At 42.0% G+C, this 23,832-nt stretch overlaps 1 protein-coding gene across 1 annotated transcript in view; it reads right to left on the bottom strand.

Moving 5' to 3' along the window:
• Nucleotides 1-2,915: 2,915 nt before the first annotated feature.
• Nucleotides 2,916-23,832, bottom strand: part of RPS6KA5 (ribosomal protein S6 kinase A5) — a 179,092-nt gene continuing 158,175 nt past the window's right edge. The window contains exons 13-17 of the mRNA XM_046007694.1: nucleotides 20,526-20,696; nucleotides 16,601-16,792; nucleotides 7,496-7,655; nucleotides 6,032-6,195; nucleotides 2,916-4,779 (exon numbers count right to left, since the gene is read on the bottom strand). Coding sequence (XP_045863650.1) covers nucleotides 4,540-4,779; nucleotides 6,032-6,195; nucleotides 7,496-7,655; nucleotides 16,601-16,792; nucleotides 20,526-20,696 — 927 coding nt within the window. The 3' untranslated portion in view covers nucleotides 2,916-4,539. The remainder of the gene's footprint in view (nucleotides 4,780-6,031; nucleotides 6,196-7,495; nucleotides 7,656-16,600; nucleotides 16,793-20,525; nucleotides 20,697-23,832) is intronic.

Raw genomic sequence — 23,832 nt, 5'->3', positions numbered from 1 at the left:
GCCACCCAGGTGCCCCTCTTAGTAGAGGGCTGTAAAACATCAATGAAAAGATAAAAACTCCTCCCTAGGGGAAGGAACAAGGAGGAAACTGGAATTTGTTTTTGAGAAGAGACCAATTTTATAAACCCATGCAAATTAAAATTGCAAAGCAATGGAAAAGAATAATGGAAATGACACGAGGCTGAGTATCCTCCCAGTCGTCTGGGCTCCAGAGAAGTTGCTGTGGTAAATACCAACTTGACCTATCTGAAGCATTCAACTCTTCATAACCGAAGTAGCACTCCAACGAGAAAAATATCACAAAATGTCCTTCCACCCATCCCTGCAGAAATACGCCAGGAAAATGAAGCCTGATGAGTAACTACCAAGAATCCTGTCTTTTCATCCAAGCCTTCTAGACGCAAAATACCAAGCTTCTTAACCATGTGGTCGGAAGTCATCGTGGAAAGGAAATGGCTGGCAGTCAGCAGGACCTATTTGGATGAGTGCAAACAAGCCAAGACAGATGGAACTGGGAGATACTTGTTTTCGTACTCCTTTTCTGTCTACTAGTAAAAAAAAATATTGGCACCTGCTTTGTTCACGATTTCATGAAGGAGAAGGTGGACAACGCCCTTGGGGAACCGAGGCATCATTTACTGAGTTAACGTAACAGAGAGCTGAGAGGCCAAATGACAGGGCTCAGATGCGAGATCTTGAAAGAAAGCTCAAAAGGAAGAAATGCTGAAGACGAGAAGTAAAACGGAGCCAGCCCCAGGTTCTTAGGATGGAGAATACTACCCCCTTGAAAAGACATGTTGTCCTCATACACACATGATTTAAATAACCGCTCTCAAGAAAAATATTCTCCCCAAAGAATGTCACAACTTTGGAGGAAAGTCACTTAACCAAACAGCGAAGAAAACCTCTAAGTTGCTGTAGCAGCTATTTCTTTGGGTAGATGAGATTTAAAATATTTATTTATGCATACTTCTTGTGTTATCTTTTGATTACTTTCCCTTTCTTTGAGTTTTAGAATGACTTGCATTTAAATTCAAAATTTTGTGAGTGCCTGCTACAATCTTTTTAGTGCCAGGCAATGGTATCGAGTACAGATGGGCATTCATGGAGGGGACAGAAGTGATGACAGGCCAGAAGTCAGGTGTCATAGTGAAGGACATCGGAGGCGCCTAAAGTCATATGATTGTATGACATTTCATTATGTTACGATAACTCATATATAAGACAATTATTCTGATATAGTGTAAGTGGCATATCAGAATTTAACTTCTTTATTTAGATCTTAAAGAATATTACAAGTGTGATAAAACGAGTACCCAAATCCTGTTCTTATTATTGGCCACCAGGAGCAAACTTAAAGTAATCAGGCAGTCGAAGGCACAAACACGGCCAGTAATGTAGAGATTTTCACCATTCTGAGGTACCCTGATCCTCGTAAATATGACAATAACAGCATCTGAAATGGGGGCAGGGGAAATAAGTAGACAAGCAATTGTACACTTAAAAAAAAAAAAACAAAACGTAAAGTGAGATATAAAAGAAACTCCCTCATAGCAAAATAGCTACTACCATCCTTATAGTCTTCCTTAAAATAACTTACCTTGTAATTTACACGCGGCCTTTACACAGTTATTTAAGAAATCGGCAGCAATGGAAAAACATTCAAAAGCATTTTTTTTCATGAGTAAATGATTCCGCAACTCCAACACAAAGAAGCATGTTGAAATTAACTCCAGGTAGCTTGATTTTCGGTTCCAGGGGGTTCACGGACTCACTGTTTCATAGAGGTTGGGAAGAATGCATGAACTCCAAAATAGCTAATTTAACTAAGTCAGCCACAAAATCTGGCATAAGAAGTAGGAGAAACTGGTCTTTTAAAATGTATTTCCTCTATTACCTGCTTGACTCTCAGTCAGGCCTGGTAGTCACAAAATATATGCATCAGGACTTATGACGGTCAGAAACTATCTGCAAATAAAATCCGTCAGGGAAAAAGGGGAGGGGTGACTTGGCTTTATCTCCAAAATTCGTATTTTAAAGAGAATTTAATGTATATATTTGTTTTTTTTAAGACCTACTCCTTTTTCATTCCTAACACTAAGAGTCCTTTTGCTGAATATTTTCACATGAAGCATTTTTCAGTTTACTCCTGCTATGACTCAGTGAAAGCTTTGTGAATTTCAAAGTGCAAGTCACCAGCCACGAACAGCTTGCGCACAGTCTAAGTGCTGCAGACTCAGCGTCAGAGCTGTCTCTCTGGAATTTCCAAGTAGGGTGAGGATGAAGACATTTGAAAAGGGGGCACCACTCTGTTTCTGCGGTTCTTCCAAAAGCCCATTCTAGGTAATTCCGGGAGCCTCATTGTGATGGATTAGCCTTCTCTTTCCATCCTCCTCTTACCCTGCCTGCCTTTTCACCCATTCAGTTTTCTGTCAGGTCCTTCAGAAGAGGCACTGAGAATAAAGGAAAAGGAAACCCCTCAATTTCACTCTCCAGGAGTCAATGACATCATCAGTCCTTAGAGTATACTCTTTTTCTAGGTCATTTTCCATTAACAGCAAACTCCCTTCAGTTCATACTTTACAACGAGTATTTTCTACCAGGATGCGTGGTTTAACAAATGAACTGAAGAGCTAACTTAGACATTTCCAAATCTATTCAACATAACTATAGACATAAACAGACATTTTCTTGGTCATTGTAACACTGTGCCTGGACAGAATCACATTCTGTGGATTTGCTACAGGTTGGTAATCATTCATGTGAAGATTTCCCATCATTACCATGAAAGACTACAAGCAAGGCGTACAAAACTTTCACTGATTCATGACAATGGCGGAGCCATTTGGGCCACTGAAAAGTATAAAAAGTTATTTCCAATAACGACTGTGAACAAAAATGTGAAGAGAATAATATAATATTTTGAAAATATTTTAATATTTGCCATTTTTTGCCTGTGCTATTAATATATACATGGATTTAGTAATAAATATGCTACCATTACATAGAGCGCAATATTTTTAGTATTCATAACTCATTGAAATTAATGCTGCTATTATCTTAAGAAAGGAATAAATAAATATCATGCCCAAGTTCCAAACCAATGCTCAAGAAGTTGTCATTAACAAAAATTATAAAATAAACAGGTCGGACATCATCTTTTAAGCATGATTCTTGTAAACATAGCAAAGATCACTTTTCTCAGTCCTGCCATTTTGTGTGATGGCTTTAAAAGAAAACACAGCATACAGATCCTATCACTTCTTTTTTTTGCATAGGGAATGAATTAATTGTATTTGAAAATGCAGCAAACTTTCAGTGAAATGTCTTCATCACATAGCACTTATTTTCTCCAGGAATTCAGAACTTTGGAGCAATAAAAGTGCTCTGCATAAGTTTATAAAATAAGCCTTCTGGATTTAAAATTTAACAGAAAAATTTCAAGACAAGTCATAGTCATGATTCTAAAATACTATGTACATAATATCCGACTACAGGAGGGCATGCCTCGCTGCAGACAACACAGTGTACGAATGTGAAGCACAGTGTTTCATAGAATTTCCCTTTAGATTTTCTGCACATTGGTGCCTAAGTGGCTAATGATTACGCCCATTCCACTTGCGCAAACAAGGTAGAAAGGGGGATGTGAGGGCAAATGTAAAGGGGATAATGGAAAAACTGGCAAAAATGCAGTACATATGCTTTACACAGTGCACTTTATAAAATAGTTTGCTTTATTCATATTCTCTTATAAAGTGCAATATTACTTAAAACAGAGACCTGTACCTTATTATTTTGCAATAACCATGAAAACAAATCACCAGAAAAGAGCAGTGCAAAATTAAAAACATAAGTAGCTTAGCATGCATCTCAGAGAGATCCCAAATGCAGAGCATGGGACCTTAAGTTCCTGTACTTTTAATTTTTTTTATTTTTTTTTTTTACTTTTTAGAAAAAAGATTAATAATTACAGGTTACCATCATATGTAACCATAAAATAAAGACAATAAGTTAAAATCCTGTCTCAAGAACTAAGCGTTTGCCACACACACAATTCACTACAGAATCATTCTGAAGACCCTCAGACCTTTTTCTCTGAGAAATCACTGTTCGAGGGGTGCAAATCTCTTAAAAACCCAGGCCGTCCACAAGGCAAAGCAAAAGGTATCGCCATCACAGTACAAGTGACTCTTGCTGGCAGGCATCTGGAAAACCCTCGACTCATTCTGTGAGCAGCTCAAACCTACCAGGTCCCTAATTAGATTAACAGACAGACACCTTTGCTCTTTCCAGAACAGTCCTGTTGGCATCATGCTAGGTCATAACAGGTGCTCTATTCACAGTAACATTCTCTGTCCAGTGCTTTTGGACAAGGATAACCAACTGGGTTTTCCTGAAAAAAGTTCCCTAAGAGGCAGATTCCAAAAAGACCAACAGGACACAGTTTGAAAAGCGTAAGACATCACCTCAGGCACATGCTGAGGGCATTCAAGGTGCGATGGGTCATCACTGGTGACATTCCTACCGTCCCTGCGCCACTCAGTCTGAGAACTGGAAGAGCGTATCTGGGTTACTGGGGTCTGAGGGGTTGCTGGGCTGCAGGGTCTTAGTGGGCGTGGTCTTCCCGTGGGAGTGAGAGGAGGACGAGTGAGAACTTTCGCTCGAGCTGCTGCGTGTCTCTGTACTGGTGCTGGTCTTCTTCATCTTCCTTCTCTTCGCCAAAGGGGCCTTGTCGACATTCTGAAGGCAAAAGCCCTCTCTCTTGTATTTGTTAAAGGCCTAGGGGAGAAAGAAAGGGAGGTCCTCTGAAGATCAAGAAATTGAAGTTCTCTTGGCAGCTAAGGCTCCTAGCAGAAGACAACTTCCGTCACCAGCCACAGCTCTAAATTGCTCCGGGAACAAGGTCCTGAAAACCATCACTCGCAAACCTCCTGGCAGGGTACAGAAGCTCATGGTTTGCGTCTCAACGGCTCTGTGTAAATCAAACCAGCCAGGCTGTTCAGGAGTTAGGGTTCTCATAAATCTTTTGAAGAAGTCAGTGTTACCTTTCAATAAAAAACACACCAACCTCTCAACCCCCATTACTTTTATTAGTTTTGTGTCTGAGATTTAAAATTCTGACCACAAAATCCCCATACAGAGCAGACTGGATCTGTTAGGGCTCTCCTCTCCACTTCCAGGTCAGGGTAATTGGGGTGTATCTTGGATACTTCGTCTGCACAGAGAGGCTCAGCTCCACCTGCCTCGCTCGGCCTGGCTTTCTCCTCACGGTTTCCTGTCTCCACTTCTTTCAGCCTCAAGTTTGGGTGTCACCGGGGTTACTCTTGATAACTTTGCATCAAATGTCACTGGGAAGTTGGGGATCATTTGTACAAACTAGCAGTTAATCTCTTCACATCTCAGCATATTCTAATTCATTAATTTTTAATCCATGTCTGCAACTGAAGAAGAAACGCTAGCCCTTTTCCTTTCTTAAGATAATCCCTTCAGAGGAACGTCACTTCTCCCTAACTCGTCTATTCCTTATACAATTCTCTTAAAACCTTTGCATGTGCTTGGCACGAATGAGCATACTCTTATTCCCTACCCCTCACAGTCATGAGGGTATGTTAGGTATAAATGGCGGCTGAGTAAATGGACTTTTCACATGTGCCTTAGTTCCTAGTGTTTATTTATAGCTTTTAAAGAAAATGATTTAGCCTATTTGAGAGAGAAAAGTTCCAATATAATGCATATTGTTTTCATTCACTGAAAATTTTCAATTCTTCAAATATCAAACTACTGCCTCATCTCACAAACTCATCCGGAATGTCAAGTAAGTATTTTGTGGGTTGGCAGTGACTTGGGTCCCCCACATACTTTCTGTTAATAAATGTGTTTTTATCATGGAGGGATTTATAAAAACACACCTAGAATGAAAACAACACATTCTTTTAAATGTACTTCTAAGAGTGTGTCTTGGAGGTTATGGAGTAAACGCATCTGATTCCTTTTCAAACCTGCCCGCCATGTGTGGAGCACAGGGCCTTACGTGGAAGGTTGCTTTCACACAGGTTTGCACGGCAGCTCCTGAAGACCCTAGAATGTCTGGAGTCATCAGAGGATTTGAGGACAGCTGACTGCCGTCTTGAAGCCATTCGTTATATCTCAAGCCCGACATTTTAAGCCTCTTATTTGGATCGACTGTGAGGAGTCCTATGGGAATAATTAAGGTATTTTTATTTCATGATTTGTTTTAAACATAAATTTCAATGAGGTCCACATGACACAATGGTTTTGAGAAGGATTCAAACTCCTATAGAGGTCATTACATTTTCATATACATTTCCACCCATCAGTAAATCCTGAACGCTAACGACCAGGCCCACAATAGCCTGTGTCCACCGTGTAGGCTAATTGACTTCTCCTGAGAAGAGACTGGCATCCAACTCAAAGACTCCCATTGGTGACTGGGAAGCTCCACATGAACAGGAAGTACCTAGATGCACGTCATTCGTGTGCGAACATCTTGTACAAGTCAGCAAGTGCAGTAAGCTGCTAGAGATACGGAGATGGAGGCCCAAAGAGGAGCCATGAGGAGACACACAGACAAAAACCAACCATGATAGCATCAGGAGACAAGGCAAGAGAAACACCCCCATGCACAGTGTGTTGGCGACCCACGGGGAGATCTCTGACCGCAGTGTGGACACCCTGGAAGGCTTCCAGAAGATGAGTCCTGGGGGACGAGTACAAGTGGGCTCGATGAAGAGGGGTGACCCAGGATTAGAAGGAGCAAGTGTGAAGTCATTCAGGAATCTGAGCATGGTCATGTGGGAAGAATTCAAAGGCAGCGTGAGGGGAACAGGAGGCAGGGGCAGGCAGGGCCAGTTCCTCAAGGGTTCTGGATTTCATATGCTCCCATATGCAAGTCTGACCGGAAGCTAACGGGGCCTCTCTGAAGGACTTTTAGCAGAAGAGAGGCATGATCACATCTGGGTATGAGGAAGGTCACTGCCGATTGATAACAGAGAGGTAAAGGCCGAGGCAGTGACACAAACCAAAAGGCTGCTGTGGGCTCTCAGGAGAGAAAGGATGGCAGGAACTGGGGGGCAGCCATGTGAATGGGGACGAGGGGGTGCTGAGGACGGACGGTGAACTGCAGGACTGGGTGGCTGGCTGTGGAAGGTGAGGAAGAGGGGGAGTGGGGGGTGACGCCCATTCTGGCTTCCTGGCAGTGCAAGAGGGGGATGGCGTAGGGCATATTTTTGGGACAAGGACAGTAAAATCATGTCAGTTCACTTTGGAGGTACTAGAATGAGATGCTGGTGGACCTTACAGATGTGGAGAATATTACTAAGGGATAGTGTTCCAGTAAGAAAAAAATAAGGCTCAGTAATCGGAAACCTTCTAGAACACACATGAATTCCTTAATTAACAAATACATATGAATGGGTATGCTTCCACTTCAATCACTACACATCATACGCAATGTAAAATTTCACCAGAGCCTTACCTTGGATCAAATCTTTAGCTTCTTGGGATACATTCTTCCAGGCTTCTCCTTCAAAGGAGAAATCTCCCTTTTTAATTTTCTTCATGATTTCCACCGCACTGGTGCATGTCAAACTTTTGTCATGAGATTGGAATGGAACTTGCCCTGACAACATTGTATACTATTAAGGAAAAAAGAAAGAAAGAAAGAAAGAAACGAACGAGAATGTCTGCCAAAGTCATCGTCAAAGCCATGCTAGTCATTTCATTACCAACTTCATCAGCATAATTTACCAAATACGACAACTAGCATTACTGGGTTTAAAAGACTATTTAGCCTTCTTCTATCACGGAAGCAACAAACACATTTCAAAGCCTTGTAAATAAAGTGAGACAGCTTATTAGTCAAAATTTAAAGAGCAAGAAGAACAAAACAAGGACATTCCAACTACTTCAGAAAAGAGAGTACTACTGTTAACAGAAAGTTGAGAGATAGCAGAACCCCTCATTAACTTTTTTTTTTCTTTATTCAGTTCCACACATCCTTTCCTCAGGACATTAACTGTGGTTAAGGGCTTCAGACATTTTAATTTAGGCCTTCCTATTTTGGTTGGAATTACCACTTTCATTTTATTTTTCTCATTGTGGCGTGAAATGGAATGAATTCTCTAAAACCACCTGTTTTCACTGTAGCCATGTGTTTGAAAATTTATGTTTAAGGTTTTTGCCCTTTAAGAAGTCAATAGAAAAACTGGAAAGCTAAGTAAGGCTTGTCTGTGCATTAGAAACTAAATCTAAAACTTTAAACTTCTTGGAGCGTTTTCTCTCTGCTCGCTGAGAGACTTACAGGCCTGCGGAGGTGACAGACGGCCAAGGATGGTGGAGCGAGGTGACAGTGTCCGAGCACAGACACCATGGAAGCGCCACCCAGTGAGGAGACGGTGGTGGTGTCAGTAGGAGCCAGCTTACCACCGCCTCTTACTCACTCTCGAAGGGACACAAAGAGGAGGGTCTCTGTTTCAAGCCCAGCCCTCAGGAGGAGCGGTGTACCCAGGGAGAAGTCCCCGTGACCTGGAAGGACTCGGCCATTTCTCTTTCCTGGCCATGTGTCTGACAAGCAGGGTCACCCTCATGATGCCAAGATGGTGATGCCGCACTTACACACTGGCTCTCACAAAAGATGGACGTTCCCAGACAGGAAAATAAAAAGGACATCAAAAGGGGAAAGCAGGAGATACGAGTAGGTGGGCGTTCCACAAACCCTGGCTGAGGACAACTGAACACAAAGGAACGAAGCCCCAGAAACAGTGGAGAAGACACCCGGCTCCTCTGAAGTGACCAGAGACCAGAAGGCTCTGGGCAAATTTGGACTTTGTGTACCAGAAAACTATGTCTGAGAGAATAATGGACGGAGAGTGTGAAGATCGAAGACGCCGAGGAGAAGACACCTCCGTTACTGACTTGGAGCAACCCGACATGAAGATATGTGTTCTGAGGAGGGAAATGCCAAGACATCGGAAGAACAATGACAACACAATTTAAGAAAACCAAAACCCTCCCTAAATCTTCTCACCTTTACCCTTCCCGCACACACAGTGACGTTCAGCACTTCCCCGACGTCTCCCTCCTCAGACGCCAGCACTGGCTTCCTACTCGCAGGCTCTGACCTCGCCCGCCAGGCCCAGCCTGTGAGACCCCCGGGCTCCCACCCTGTGTTCCACACCAACAGTTTCTTGGCCTCCCTGACAGCGCTCCAGCTACTCAGTCTCCTTAGAAGGCCATTTTCTTTCGGGCTGACAAAGGCCCACCCCCGCTCCGGTGTAACTTTCCAGGATGTGTGACTAGGGCCTCTGCCATCTGCCATCCTTACTCCAGAGAGAAGATCCATGGCAGGAGGGGAACATGAGCTTTTGAGTCAGACAGACCTGGCTTTCTGCTTTTTTACTTACTAGCTTCTATTTTTTTAGCTGTTTCATTACTAGGTTGGGCAAATCAGTTAAACTCTCTGAGGCTATTTCTTCATCTTTATCATCAGTGTGACAGGATGGAGCAACCCACTGCCTTTGGTAACAGCAGCAGCCGGCTCAGTAGCACACCCAACTTCCCTGTTTTCCCTTCCTCCTCCTTCTTTGGTTGGAAGGTAGTAGGGACCCCATTCCTGAGTCATGCAACTTTACAGTCCCTTCCTAAAGGTCCACCTTCTAGATCACTGCTGGCACCAACTATCTTAGCCCGGGTTCCCCAGAGAGCAGACTCGAAAGTAAAGGCTACTATACAACTGCGTTAAGAAGTGTTATCCCTGCAGAGGAAGAATTGAGGAGAACAGGGAGCAGTGTCCACCCCAAAGGCACTGCAGGCCCTGGCTAAAAGGGACCAGTTGGGAGAGCGGCCACGCTGAATGTAGTACAAGTCAGTATGGGGCTGGCACTGATAAGCACCTACTTATCCGGTCAACAGATTCGTCCTGATTTCTACCAATAGCAAAGATCAATGCAGGGAGTCTTTACATGGCAAGGACAGCATTCACTGTGCTGCCCGAGAGCTATGTGAACTCTCCAGCTCTGTTCTCCTACAGCCTGTTAGGACTTTGACCATCCTGACATTCTCAAGAACCCCAGGCTGGCTCTTGGTATTGATGTCTTCATGAAGGGAGACCTGCTGGGCGGGAACCAGCAGTGTCCTACATGCCTTCTAAGCGCACGAATGGCAGGGCAGGGGTGACAGACAGGACAAACATTCAGGGGACTGTCACACTGGTAAAGGGTTTAGAGCTCCTCTGGTTAGGGGCACAGAGACTTGTCCCTGAAAGACAAACTGCTTGTACCTTGTACCGCTGAGAAAGAGGCACAGGACGTAGTGGGCTTCTTGGGACTTTGCTGACAGCATATATTACTTTCTCGAGAATACTGCTCCAATCCGTTTATCAAGTGACTGGGAAGGCTACCAGTTTCAAGTGCGGCCTGGAGTCAAGGAGTTCCGCAGCAGGTCCCAGCTGTAACACAGGATGTCTTCCTACCCAGGCCATTGGATCTGGCTGACTCGATTGTGCTAGAGGTAAGAATGCTGTGCGGCGTCTCTGGCAAGTGCACGAGAGGAGTCGCAGGGCAGATGTGAAGGATTCTGGGGTGGGGTTCTTGCCTTCTGTGGCAGAGAACTACTCTCTGAGAAACAGCTCCTGGATGCTACTGGTTCTAGCAGACCATGTGTGTCCATGGGAGGGATACCAAGACCAGAGCATCGTGTGCCCGGACCAGCAGCTGCACCGACTCAAAGTCACAGCAGCGATCCCATGTACTGTGGACACGGCACACTGAGAACTAGCCCCAGGAGGTCCAGAAGGCATGAGTAAGTCACATCCATGGGTGTGCGTTACCTATCTCTGCTGCATCAACACTCCTAACTCAGGCCAGTGGCCTCACTGAGGAGGGGTTCCCGATGACCAACTGATGGAGGAAGAAGGGAAATTGGGCTTGCTTGCTGGATGGTCTATTAGAACACGAAAAACTCAGTGAAGACCCCTGCTCAGGACAATGCCCTGTGGTCGGAGCTCTGTTCTTGAGGGTCATACTGAACCATCAGCTGGTGCTGGGTCCTCATATCTAGATTCTTTTTTTTAGAGAAAGAGGTGGCGGGGGAGAGAGGGAGACAGAGACTGAAATCGGTGGGGTGGGGGGCAGAGGGAGAGGTAGAGGATCTTAAGCAGTCTGTTGCCCAGTGTGGAGCCCCACGCAGGGCTTGATCTCATGACCCTGAGATCATTATCAGAGCCAAAATCAAGAATCAGATGCTTAACTAACTGAGCCACCCAGGTACTGCCCCCATATCTAGATTTTTATGGGTACACAGCCCACTTATAAAATTCATGTGTCTGTCCCTGCAAACTTAGAGCTTGCTTCATTAGAGGTCTTGGTTCATGAACTCAAGGGATCAGTTGCACTATACAACAGATGTGCGCCATCTGCAATCCCTCTTTCTCTGCTTTCTTCCTGCTCCTGGGATTATGCTTGTTAGGAGCAAGACAAGACATACTTTAGCTTCAGGTTCTGCTTTCTGGGGAGCCCAGACTAGAATACCTTTCTATTACTGATGAGCATTTGATTTGTTTCCAGTTCGAGACATTTTTTTTTTTTTTTTAAAGATTTTGTTTATTTATTTGACAGAGAGAGAGAGATCACAAGTAGGCAGAGAGGCAGGCAGAGAGAGAGGAGGAAGCAGGCTCCCTGCAGAGCAGAGAGCCCGATGCGGGGCTCGATCCCAGGACCCTGAGATCATGACCTGAGCCGAAGGCAGCGGCTTAATCCACTGAGCCACCCAGGCGCCCCTCCAGTTCGAGACATTTTAAAACATGCTATATAGGGGCGCCTGGGTTAAGTGGGTTAAGCCTCTGTCTTCGGCCCAGGTCATGATCTCAGGGTCTTGGAATCAAGCCCTGCATTGGGTTCTCTGCTCAGCGGGGGGCCTGCTTCTCCCTCTCTCTCTGCTGACTTATGATCTCTCTCTCTCTGTGTCAAATAAGTAAATAAAAACTTAAAAAAAATAAAAAAACATGCTATATATTTAAAAAAATTTTTTTTAAGATGTTGTTTATTTATTCATGAGACACGCACAGAGAGAGAGAGGCAGAGGGAAAAGCAGGCTCCCCACTGAACAGGAAGCCCAACATGGGACTCAATCCTAGGACCCTAGGATCATGACCTCAGCTAATGGCAGGCACTTAACCACCTGATCCACTCACGTGCCCTATATATTTTTTCTTATACCCATTTTTTGGAACTAAAAATATAATTTCTCTTGGGTTTATTCCTGAGGGTGAACCGCTGGGTCATTTGGACTGTGTATGTTCAGTGGACGCTGCCAAACAGTTTTCTAAAATATATTCCACTTCTTAATCCTACCCTCCTTCCTAACAGAAATGAATGTAGCTACATATGAGAAAGTAACCTTTATAAATACAGTTTTATTGCTTTCTGATGCGTAGTAATGTAACAGGCTGTTGGGTAGATAAACTAATTCTCCATCTTTGGAAGTGTGTAAGGAGACCGGTAATCAGGGACCTTATAGAAAAGTTCCTTGCTCTGGATGAGGCAGAAATAGACAAACTTTAGCCTTCTCTTAACTCCAATCAATATTTTACAATTTAAGTTGATTATCCAGGAATAAACTTGTGTTGAAAAAAATTTTGTGCCTGCAAGTTGTTTGCAAATGGTGTGGCAAACAGTATTTACACACTTAAAGGTATATATCTATGTATGTGTTTGTGACCATATCTATATCATATATATGTATGTACCTATACATACATACACATACACACGGAGAGTGTGCATAAGAGAGAAATCGAGAGAAAGAAAAAGGCAATGTGGCAAAATGTTAGACATTCACAGTATTATTCTCTCAATTTTTTTCTGGGTCTGAAATTTCCAAAATAAAATTTTGAGAAAAAAGTAAAACAATAAGATCTCCTAAATAAAACACTTGGAAGAATTATGTTTTAAATGGAATTGTATATGCCGGCTGGCTGCCACAGAATCCTATCCCATGAATACTCTGTGTTAGGGGCTTAATGTTTCGTGCCTCCGAAGTTCGTATGTTGGGGCACTTGGGCGGCTTAGTTGGTTCAGCGTCTGACTCTTGATTTTGGCTCAGGTTGTAATTTCAAGCCCTGTTTCAGGCTGCCTCAGTGGGGAGTCTGCTTGAGATTCTCTCTCTCTCTCTCCCTCGGCTCCCAAGCGCGCGCGCGCACACACACACACACACACACACACTCTCTCTCTCTCTCTCAAATAAATAAATCTTTAAAAAAAATTTCTGTGTTGAAGACCCAACTACGGATGTGACTATATTTAGAGACAGGGCCTTTATGGAGGTAATTAAAGTCACACACAGTCATAAGGGCGGGGTCCTGATCTAATGGGATTAGTGTCCTTATAAAAAGAAACAGCCAAGAGCTTGCGCACTCGCACTCTCTCCCCCAGCACACTCACGGAGGGAAGGCCATGTGAGGATACAGAGAGCAGGTGGCTGTTTACAAACCAAGGGGAAAATCCTCACCAGACGCCAACACTGTGGGCATCTTGGTATTGGGCTTCCCAGCCTCCAGTCTGTGAGAAAATAAATTTCTGTTGCTGGAGCTACCTAATCCGAGGGATTCTGTTATGGCAACACCAAGCTAAGCCACTGGGTAAGCTCTATTTTAATTAAAGTCCTTTGTGTTTCTGACAGGGACTGCATACCCAATGAGGAAGACTGGGTTGTAGTCTAGCCATATGAGACTACATGCAGCGCTTCCCGGAGTATTTATTTTACTAAAAGGGGGCGATGTAAATTATTCTCAGATTACCATAGCCACATTCATGTTTATTAGATACAACACACAAAAAACTCCATTGATTTCCTTTCTTTCTTTCTTTTTTTTTTTTTAAAGATTTTGTTTTTAAGTAATCTCTATACCCAATGTGGGGCTTGAACTCACAATGCCGAGATGGAGAGCTGCATGCTCTACTGAGCTGGCCAGGCACCCCAAAAGGCCATCGATTTCTAAGGCAATCAGGAGACTCCAAATAAACTTTGTGCTTGCTACAGAATCACTGGGGCTTTGTGTCTAGATCATCTGGAGTCATGCATTCATGCGTGTGGAAAAGTCCGCAAAGCGTTTTTGTGACTGTTTAAATCGTGTGCTAACTTTGTTCTTCGTCTGTATTTCATTGTGTATCTCTAAAAGGCAAAGTTTCTTTTAAAACCACAACCGCAACACCATGATCACACCTGGAAGAAATTCGTAGTAATTCCTTTATATCATCAGTAGCCAAACGGTATTCGGATCTCTCCGGCTGTGTCAGACACATGTATATATCTATGATTACAGTTACATCTGGATGGCTCAGAGTTTGAATTTAATAAATAGAATTAAAATTAGAATTTGCTTGAATCAGAATTCAAGCAAATGTAAATATTGTTTCAGAAGTGTCTTTTGGTCTATAGGTTTCTCGGGCTACCTTTTTTCTCCTAGGAGAAACTGGGTTATTTGTCCTGTAGAACTTCCCACAGTCTGGGTATTCTGGCTGTGCTCCTGTGCTATCGTGTAAGCTGCTCTTTGTCCCCTGCTTGTCTTAACAACTTGACGAGTAGATTGAGGGAGAAGCATGGCTTCCAAACCCATGCCATTACACATGTATTTCCATGGATATGGCATTCGGAAGCTTGAAAATACCTGTCCGTGTGTCTAAGACTGTCTTTTAAAACCTTAAAGAGGTTGAGGATTATCACTGACCTCTTTTAAAGTAAAGGCTCTTTTATCAAGGGCAATTCTATACTATTGCTAAAATTGGGAAGCTCCTTTTTATTTAGACTAATTTTTTAGGAGAATGCTAATGAAAACATAAGAGGTTTTAGTCTTTTAATGAAACTCTCAAATCTATAGAAGTTAGTTATTTTTTATTTAAAAGATCTTATTCATAAATATTTAATTTCAGTTTGAAAATTATAAATGATGACTTAAAACTGTTGAAATGAAAACCATTTAAAACTTAAAAATAAAAGAAGAACCATCGTTCGGGGACAACGGGCTATAGCCACTGGGGGAAAACAAGCTGACACCAAAATAAACCCCAGATGGAGTGCAGATTTAAGTATAAAAAGAAAACATAATTCTAGAGGAAAATTTAGGAGAATGTTTTTGTAATCTCGGGTTGGGGTAGGGTGGAGGGACAATCTGACATCAAAGCCACATATTATAAAGGAAAAGACTAACATCTTACGATATAGAAATAAAGAATTCTCCATTTAAACCCTCCTAACACCCAAAAGAAAATCCCATATTACTATAAACAATGTTTTCAAACAAATGACCAAATCAGAAAAAATATCTCCAATATCAATGGCAGACAAAGGATTAAGATACTTCCGAGAGTTTTACAGTAAGAAAAATTTCTGCACAGGAAAATGGGCAAATCTCATAAACAGCAATTCATAAAAAAGAAAATACAAATGTCCAAATACTTGAAAAGATGCTCAAAACTGAATATTCATCAAAGAGATATATGCAAGTTATAACAACAGTGGGAAATAATTTAAGATTGAAATCGATAGTATCTGATGTATTCGCACACAGTTGATGAGAACATGATCTGTTAAACCTTCTAGAAGGAAATCCAGGCATATATGTCAAAATAAAGATGTGCGTGTCCTTCTCCGAGGAGTCTATTCCAAGGAAATAATGAGACAAATGCAACCACATATGTTAAAAAAAAAAATCATTTACGTAGTCTGTAATTAGAAAAATACTAGAAAACACTAACTGCTCATTAGTAAAGAAATGGTTAAATGAACTCTAGAGGCCCAAACCACATGCATAATATAATCTCATTTGTTAAAAAACCCACATAGTTGACAGAAAACACACATAACATGGTGGCGGGAGGCAGGGTGGTTAGGAGCGGGGGAGCAGGTACACATCATCTCCACACAATGAGATTATGAGTGATTTCACTTGTTCCTGAAATCGTTCTGTATTTGTCTGAAATTTTCTCCCTAACATTATGCATTACAAATTACATGCAGAAAAAGTCAAGCTATTTTGAGAAGAAACATGCCAAGGTTTTTCTAGCTTAATGTTGTTTCTGATCACGGCAGCCAAGGACATTTTGTGAAAAGCATGCTTACCACGATTACTATAAGCTACTATAAATATTTCTTGTTCTAGCAATTAATTTGTTAATTTATCCCAAATTATCTTCTTTAATTATATTTTTAGTCTGAAAATCTCACAGAATGTATTTTTTAACGTTTTCCTACTAATAAGTTACTTTACCATTTTCACATTATATCCAATATGCCTATTTTTTGAAAACAGCTTCTTTAAAAATATATATATATAAATTCCTATGCACACAAAATGCAGGGCCTCCAGTAGTTCAAAATAAACCAAAATAAAAGTTTCTACATTGTCTCCAGTGTAAATTTTAAAAAAGGGAAACAGTCTTGGGTTAGATCTTTCATAGATTGCACAGAAGAGAAACCCATCTGCCAATTTCCCCCACAACCTGAAGAAAAACAGCAGAGAGAGAGACAGGTACGAGGCCATCCGGAAACTGCCTCGGTTTTACTGGCTCTAGGGAAATGAACTCACCAAAATGACGCCCAGGCTCCAGAGGTCACAGGACTCGTCATAGCCGTTATGATTCAAGAGCTCGGGGGCCGCATAGTGCAGGGTGAAGCAGGGCGTCTTGAGAGGCTGGTTATCAGGTGGCTTTAAGCGTGCAAACCCAAAATCGATTACTTTAATTTCCAAATTGTCATTTTCATCAGTGAACAATAAATTCTGCAAGATACATACACTTCAATTAGTCTCTCATGAAACTGTCCTGGGACTTGGGGATGCCGTTTTTGTAACACCATTTATCTATACACTGATACTGGACTCAGGCTCGGAGAGAGGTCTGCTGGGGAGGGCCTCTGGGAGCTTGATGTCGGTGAACTGTTGTTCTCTGCCTTATGCTTTTTTTGGATTATTTTAATTTTATAATGTCTTGTGAAACATTTTTCAATCGTAGCATGCCTCTTTCCATGTTAGAAGAGCCTTTGTCTACATTTTTCTCTCTCGGTGTTTGCCTTCTACCCTCCTTCCTCAACCTCCCTTCTGACCTGGCTCACGTGCTCCTACTCCTCGTTTGGAGAGATCACCCAAACTGTGCCACCAAACTGAAGTCAGGACTCTTTCTATTTTCTGCTAGCATGTTTTCTTTCTGTTCCTTAGCATCTTGGTGTTAGAAATTCAACGTCTTCCTCCCCCATTAGACCATCACCATTCCCTAATGGCAAGGGAGTATGTGTCCACCCTATTTATGACTCTAGTCCCAAAATCTGGACACTCATATGGTAGGTGCTTTGGTAAATATCCATCCACTGAATGAAGTCATAAATAAAATAGCTGTCTCTAGTATATCCTATTAAAGAAGACATGGTAGGGGCACCTGGCTGGCTCAGTTGGAAGAGCACGTGACTCTTTGTCTTGGGAGTGAGTTTAAGCCCCACGTTGGGTGTAGAGATTACTTGAACAAATAATAAATCTTCAAAGAATAAAAAAGAAAGAAAGAAGACATGGGAAAGACCTATATTACATTTCAGAAATAATTTTCTCCCAAACAGTTAATACTTAAGCAATTTTTGATGCTTATGGATATCATCCCTCAGTCATTCAGAAAACACTGTTTCCTTAAATCCTTTGTCTGCCAAGCCTTCTCAGTCACTAAGGCTTTATTGTATCGTTTTTGTGTTTATCACACATTTAATAAATGCTAACCATCTGATGCACGGTCACCCCTTTTTTCTGTCTATCAGGCTAGTACCCACAGTGGGTGAATCTGCTTACATTCAGACATCCTGACAAAACCTCCTATGTCTCCTATGTCTTTGTATTTATTAAATTATTCCTCAGATCTGGAACATCATTTGCTTTGTTACTATTATTCCAACTAAAATAAAAGACACCACAGAAGGCTTCATTCATACCAAGAAGAAAATTCTTCTACACCTTCCATTCAAATGTTAAAAATGAATAAAGCGGGAGGAAAGAAAAGCAGAAATATTAAAAAGTTTTCTTAAATGTTCTCTATACAATGCTTGATCCTGAATGCGTGATGGAATTACAACATGGATATGACGGCATGTAAGGTTCATCACCACTAAGTGAGAGCTGGGGTTCACGTGCTTGCATTCCGGAGAAGTCTCAGCAAATGGCTCCTGAGCATCTCTGCGGTGTGAACCTGCCCCTGGCCTCTGGCTTCATCCAGTCTGCTCAGCCTTTGGAAATGACTTTGGTTTAGGCTATATTAAGGCTGGCAGAGGACTTCCATAGCTGCAGTTCTTGAAATGCAGGAGACTCCGCTCTCCGAGTGGAGCTGGGTGCGCATGGGCGAGAGTGGCAGGGAGCAAGGGCCATTCAGCCTCATTTCAAGCCCAAGTGAAACTAATCTGATGCAGTTTTTCTTAATCTTTCAAGAGTATGGGGTCCAGTTTGAAAAGTACAAAGCAGCCCATCAGGAATGTCAGCCAGCTTCTAAATTTGTCTGCTTCTCACCGAGAATTTAGGATTCTGCCTAAGCAGAAAGCCAAGGCCACACAAATATACCAAGAGATATATAATCAGATCTTAAACTATGACATCAGTGGGAAGGGAATTAAACTTTTAGTTTGGAAATAATATACTCTACCATTTAAAAGCCCAAGTGAAAACTACTTTATTATGAGGATGTTAGTACAAAGGCACATTTTTCTTTCTCCACGGAATATTTTGATTTAGGGACCCTATCACTGTGGTAGAATGTCCCAAATAATATGACAATTCTTCGTTTCAGAGGATTATTTGAAAGAAAAGGTTTGTAACAAATAAGCAGAACTAAGCAACATAAGTATCTTTTTTATCAGTAAAATAGGAAGGCAAATTTAAATTCTGTTGGAGAGGACAGTTGCCTCATTTGAGACTCATGGGATGACAGATGGCCAGTTATCAAAGAATAAAACATGTGAAAATGAATTCTATACAGTCATGGAACAGATCTTTTCAATTAAAAAAATTACATGCTTGTTCCTTGTCTATCAAGAAAACATTTAAGTGGTGTGCTTTCACATTTAAAAATAGATCGCTAATCTCTGATGTACGGAGCACCATATTTTCAGTGGGTGTTCTGTAGGAGAGTGAGAACTCGGATGAAGGAAGCAGAGGGGGAGCTACCATAGTTGCAAGTTCATAAAACACAATTCACTTTTGACTAATTACTAGTAATATGAATAACAGTAATAGGAAGTCCACAGACAGAAGTTTACATGCTTTAGAATCAGTCAGTTATATTTGGATGCACAGAAATCCATTTTTAGGGGCAACTGCATGGCTCAGTCAGTTAAGCATCTGCCTTTGGTTCAGGTTATAATCTCAGGGTCCTGGGATCGAGCCCTATATCAAGCTCCCTGCTCAGCAGAGAGTCTGCTTCTCCTTCTCCTCTGCCCCTCTGCCTGCTTGTGCTCTCTCTCTCTCTCTGAAATAGATAAATAAAATCTAAAAAAAAAAAAAAAAAAAAAAAAGAATTCCATTTTTAAAACATCCTCTTCCTACCAATGATCCAAGATATTTAAACTGGCAAAAAATGGTGCTTTCAGAGACATGTTCTTTTGTGGTTTAACACAAAAAATGAACTCCAAATAAATTATTATTTAAAAAAATTTGACAATGCATTATAACCACATGGTAATTAAAAATGAAGTTCTATTTTAAAGAGGAAATATGTGTAATTTTGCATATGATAAAGGATGAGTCATTGTTATGCTTTTGTAAATTATTGGGTTTTGTTTTTTAATTTTCATTATTATTTTGATGATTTCCTAAAGGGGGATACTTTCGGATTTTTGATACTAAACAAGGACATTCTGGAGCCAGAATCTTTTCTATTAACCTTTCGAAAGAAGAAATATATAAATAGGGGCTGCTTGCCATTGCTACACAATTCTATAAATATAATACGTGAGCAAAGAGAAGCACATTATAAGGGCAGTACAACTAATTAAACTAAGACAATTCTTTATGTTTAAATATATAGAATAGAATTATATACATTCCTATTCATGAGCTAATCAATTCGATAATAAAAATGAAAAAAAGTTTTCATAATACATCATTTTAAAAAACCCTCTAAAATGGTACACATATAGAAAGGATATTATTTTCTGCTACAAAAATTTCCATTACTATTTTTGGCCCACAACTGTTGCATAAAGTATTTCTTCCATAAAAGGCTCTCACATTTACAAATATAACCTCAAGATGATCTGCTGGCAAAAAAAAAAAAAAAAAAAAAAAAAAAAAAAAAAGCAAATTTATTTTAGACTAAAATAGAGGAGAAAGAAAATCCAAGAAACAGTATCTCTGCAAGTATCTCTTTAGCAGAAAGCGCTAAACCACGAAACAAGAAAAGCCCACCCTGTGGCGGCAGTGGGGGAGGGGACGGGGTTGGTACTGAGGCTGGACTGAGCTGTGGGAAGGAGTGTGGGTCCCGTGATACCTCTGGCTTCAGGTCCCGGTGCACCACGCCCACATCATGCATGTGGCTCACAGCCGAAACGAGCTTCCGCATGATGTAGCTGGCTTCCGTCTCACTGAAGTGTTTCTTTTTCTTAATGCGTTCAAACAGCTCTCCCCCGTTCAGAAGTTCCATCACCAGGAACGTGTGAAGCTAGAGAGGAAAAAAAGAAGAATGCGGAGGGCTTTCATGAAGAGAAGTGCATTTACGGATGAAACATTCCTGGACAATTAACTATCGCCAATAAATTTAGATAATCCCTTGTTAAAATAATCAATAGCAAGCCTTAATGGTGGAGAGGAAAGAATTGAGGGATAATGTGGCTTTTTTAGAATTCTATTTTGGTCATGGAAAATTTCAAGTGCTGCAGTGAAATCTTTATATATCCCTTCCTTGACTAATTCTTTCATTTGAATTCCATTCCAACCCTCTCTATCAAGTTTGCATATCTTTCTTTTTAAAGTGTGGCCTAGTGCTGATAATAATGTGAAATCGTCTGCTTTAAATAATGGAGAAGATTAAGGACAGAGTATGGGCAACTGCCCACAGGAGGCCTGACCCACCCACTGAATGGAAAATATATCTTTTAAAAAAGGTATTGTTTCATGAAGTCGCTCTGAACCTCCTGTGAGAGCTTAATGGATTAGTTTCAGGGTTTCTTGTTAATATCCATAGCAAATACCCATAGCTCAAGGGTGGTGTTTTTTTATTTTTGTTTTTCTTTAAATTATCGCTTTGCATACCAGTGGCATTCTCTTAATTAGATAGTTTAAAAGTTATTTATTATGCCTTGCATACATGTCCATAAAGAAAATAACAGGGGCAATCAAAAAGCGAAGAAGCTGTATCAGCTCTCAAATGAACACTGACATAGTTTAAGAGGATACCCAGTCAACAGATTTAGGTGCTATGTATTACAGAACCAACATCGTTCAGCAAACATGCTTCCTTTTGAATTAGCAAAATCCAGGGGGAAAAAAGCTTCATAAAAAAGCCAATTATCCTGTACATATAGGGCACATTTTAAAAGGTGAACATTTTAGTATGGGAGTTGCTTCCAGGCTACCAGAGATCATGGTGATTTGAGTTTCTACATACAACAGATATGGTCGAAGTTGGAGGTCAGCTACAAGCATATGCCAGTGAGCTTAAAAAAAATGGAGAGCAATACCTGTAAGTAGTTTAAAAGATGGGTTTTAGAGTCAAACCTGGAATGCTACTTCCTTATGACCCTGGGGATGCTACTTAACCGGTATGAGTTTTAGGACCCTTACCAATAAAACAGGTAACTGTGAGAAAATACATATGAGACAGTTGGATAACTGGTCTTCTGAAGACATCCATATCCTAATCCCCAGAACCTGCAGATGTTACGTGATATGGTAAAGGGAATTTGCAGATGTGATTAAGGATCTTGAGATGGGGAGAGTGTCTACGTTACCCACCAAAGCCAACAGTATGGGACGGGACTATGGAAACAAGAGATTGGAGTGATATAAAGAAGGGTCACAAGCCAAGGAATGTGAGCAGTCTCCAGAAGCTAAAAAAGGCAAAGCAAACGGAGTGTCCCTTAGAGTCTCCAGAAGGAACCAGCCCTGCTGATACTTGGACTTGATACCAGTGAGACTGATTTTGAACTTCTCACCTCCAGACTGTATGGTTATAAATTGGTACTCCTTAGGTTTGTGGTAATTTGTTACAACAGCAAGAGGAAATGAATACAGATCCTGGTACACTAAGTGAACTCCACTGCCGTGGAGTCGCTGAAGACCCACCCATTGAAGCGGAGATTGTGTGCACTTGGGGATGATGGAGGCAACTGTTGTCACGTACACTGAAAAAAATCACCCAAGGTATCAACAGTAGAATATAATACATTTTAATATATTTGTACTAGTATATATAGGATTACATCATGAGACAACTTGTATTCAGTAACTTTTTCTTTTGAGAGAGACAGAAAGAGAGAGAGATTGAGCGCTGGGGGAGGGGCAGAGGGAGAGGAGAGAGAATCTTAAGCTCCAAGGCCAGGATGGAGCCCAACACAGAGCTCGATCTCACAACCCTATCATGACCTGAGCCGAAACCAAGAGTTGGACACTTAACTGACTGAGCCATTCAGGCACCCTTCAGTAACTCTTTAAGATAAAAATAGCAAATGATAAATTTAACCTGTGGCCAAAGTACAAAACTAGGGATGCAATTCCTGGGAGCTGACGTCTGCCTAAACATTAAGAGACTGTCTCTACGGGGACGTAGGTGGGCACAACTGCAAAACCAGAGGGTGGTGTCAAAGGTCATCCTCCAGTCCCCCGACTGATCATGGAAATCATCTTCAACAGGAAACTGTCCAGGCTCTTTTTAAGCACCTCCAGTGGCTGGGGACTCATTATTACCTCTACTGGAGTTGGGTAGTCCAGAGACGTGGAGGCAAGTGGAGGAGCATGTCCTCATTCCCCCAAGTCCTCACATCGAAGACATCTCTTTTCTGACTATGAGAACCAGAGAGTGAAGAGATGACCGTGTCATTTTCGGATGCTCTCTCCATGCTCCTGCTTCCCCTGAGGCAGCAGAGATCTGAAGTTGGGGTGCTTGGGTCTAGAGCTCAGCATTACCGCTTATGAAGTGTGAAGCCCTGTTAATTAATTTCTGTGAGTTTCCATTTTCTCCCCCCATGGTGTTGCTGTAAGGACTGGGCAACACGTGTGGCAGCCGGGACAGTACCTGGCCCGTGTGAGGCACGCGATCAGGAAGGGCAGCAGTTACTGGCCATGGCACCTGGGGAACTTTCGGTATTGCAGACAACTGGGCCATGGCCTGCCCAGAACATGGTGTTACAGGAGCACCGTGGAGACAGCTCAGGCCTGGAGCCCAGGTTTTCCTTGCGGTGTTACCACAGACAAGTCTCGTGACCCTTCGGAGTCCGTTTCTTCTTTGGTGGAGTTAGGGTAAGGCCGCATCAGGACTGGGTCTGGCTCTTGTGCTTATTAGCATGTTGTCTCAAATAGGACCGTGTCCTCTCATCCCGTCCCAGGAGGAAAGGTAACTGTAACAGAGCCGATTTTGTCATGGAAGGTGGCAGCAGAGGGGCTGAGGAGAAGGCATGGCCCTGACACAGTGGCATTCCTCCCACGAGCGGAGTTACACGCTTCTGGGAGAAGAGGGGGCGGTGTGACGGGTCTGCGCTCTGGGCGGAATATGCTCTGGGCGGAATATATATCTGACGTAAGATGAGAGGAGCGCCTTTGCCCTCCTGCTTCGTCTCTCCTCTTCAGCCTGCACTAATGAG

Source organism: Meles meles, chromosome 6, assembly GCF_922984935.1.
Source record: "Meles meles chromosome 6, mMelMel3.1 paternal haplotype, whole genome shotgun sequence".
NCBI lineage: Eukaryota > Metazoa > Chordata > Mammalia > Carnivora > Mustelidae > Meles > Meles meles.
The sequence above is the reverse complement of the archived record's forward strand: the minus strand, read 5'-3'. Positions and strand labels throughout refer to the sequence as shown.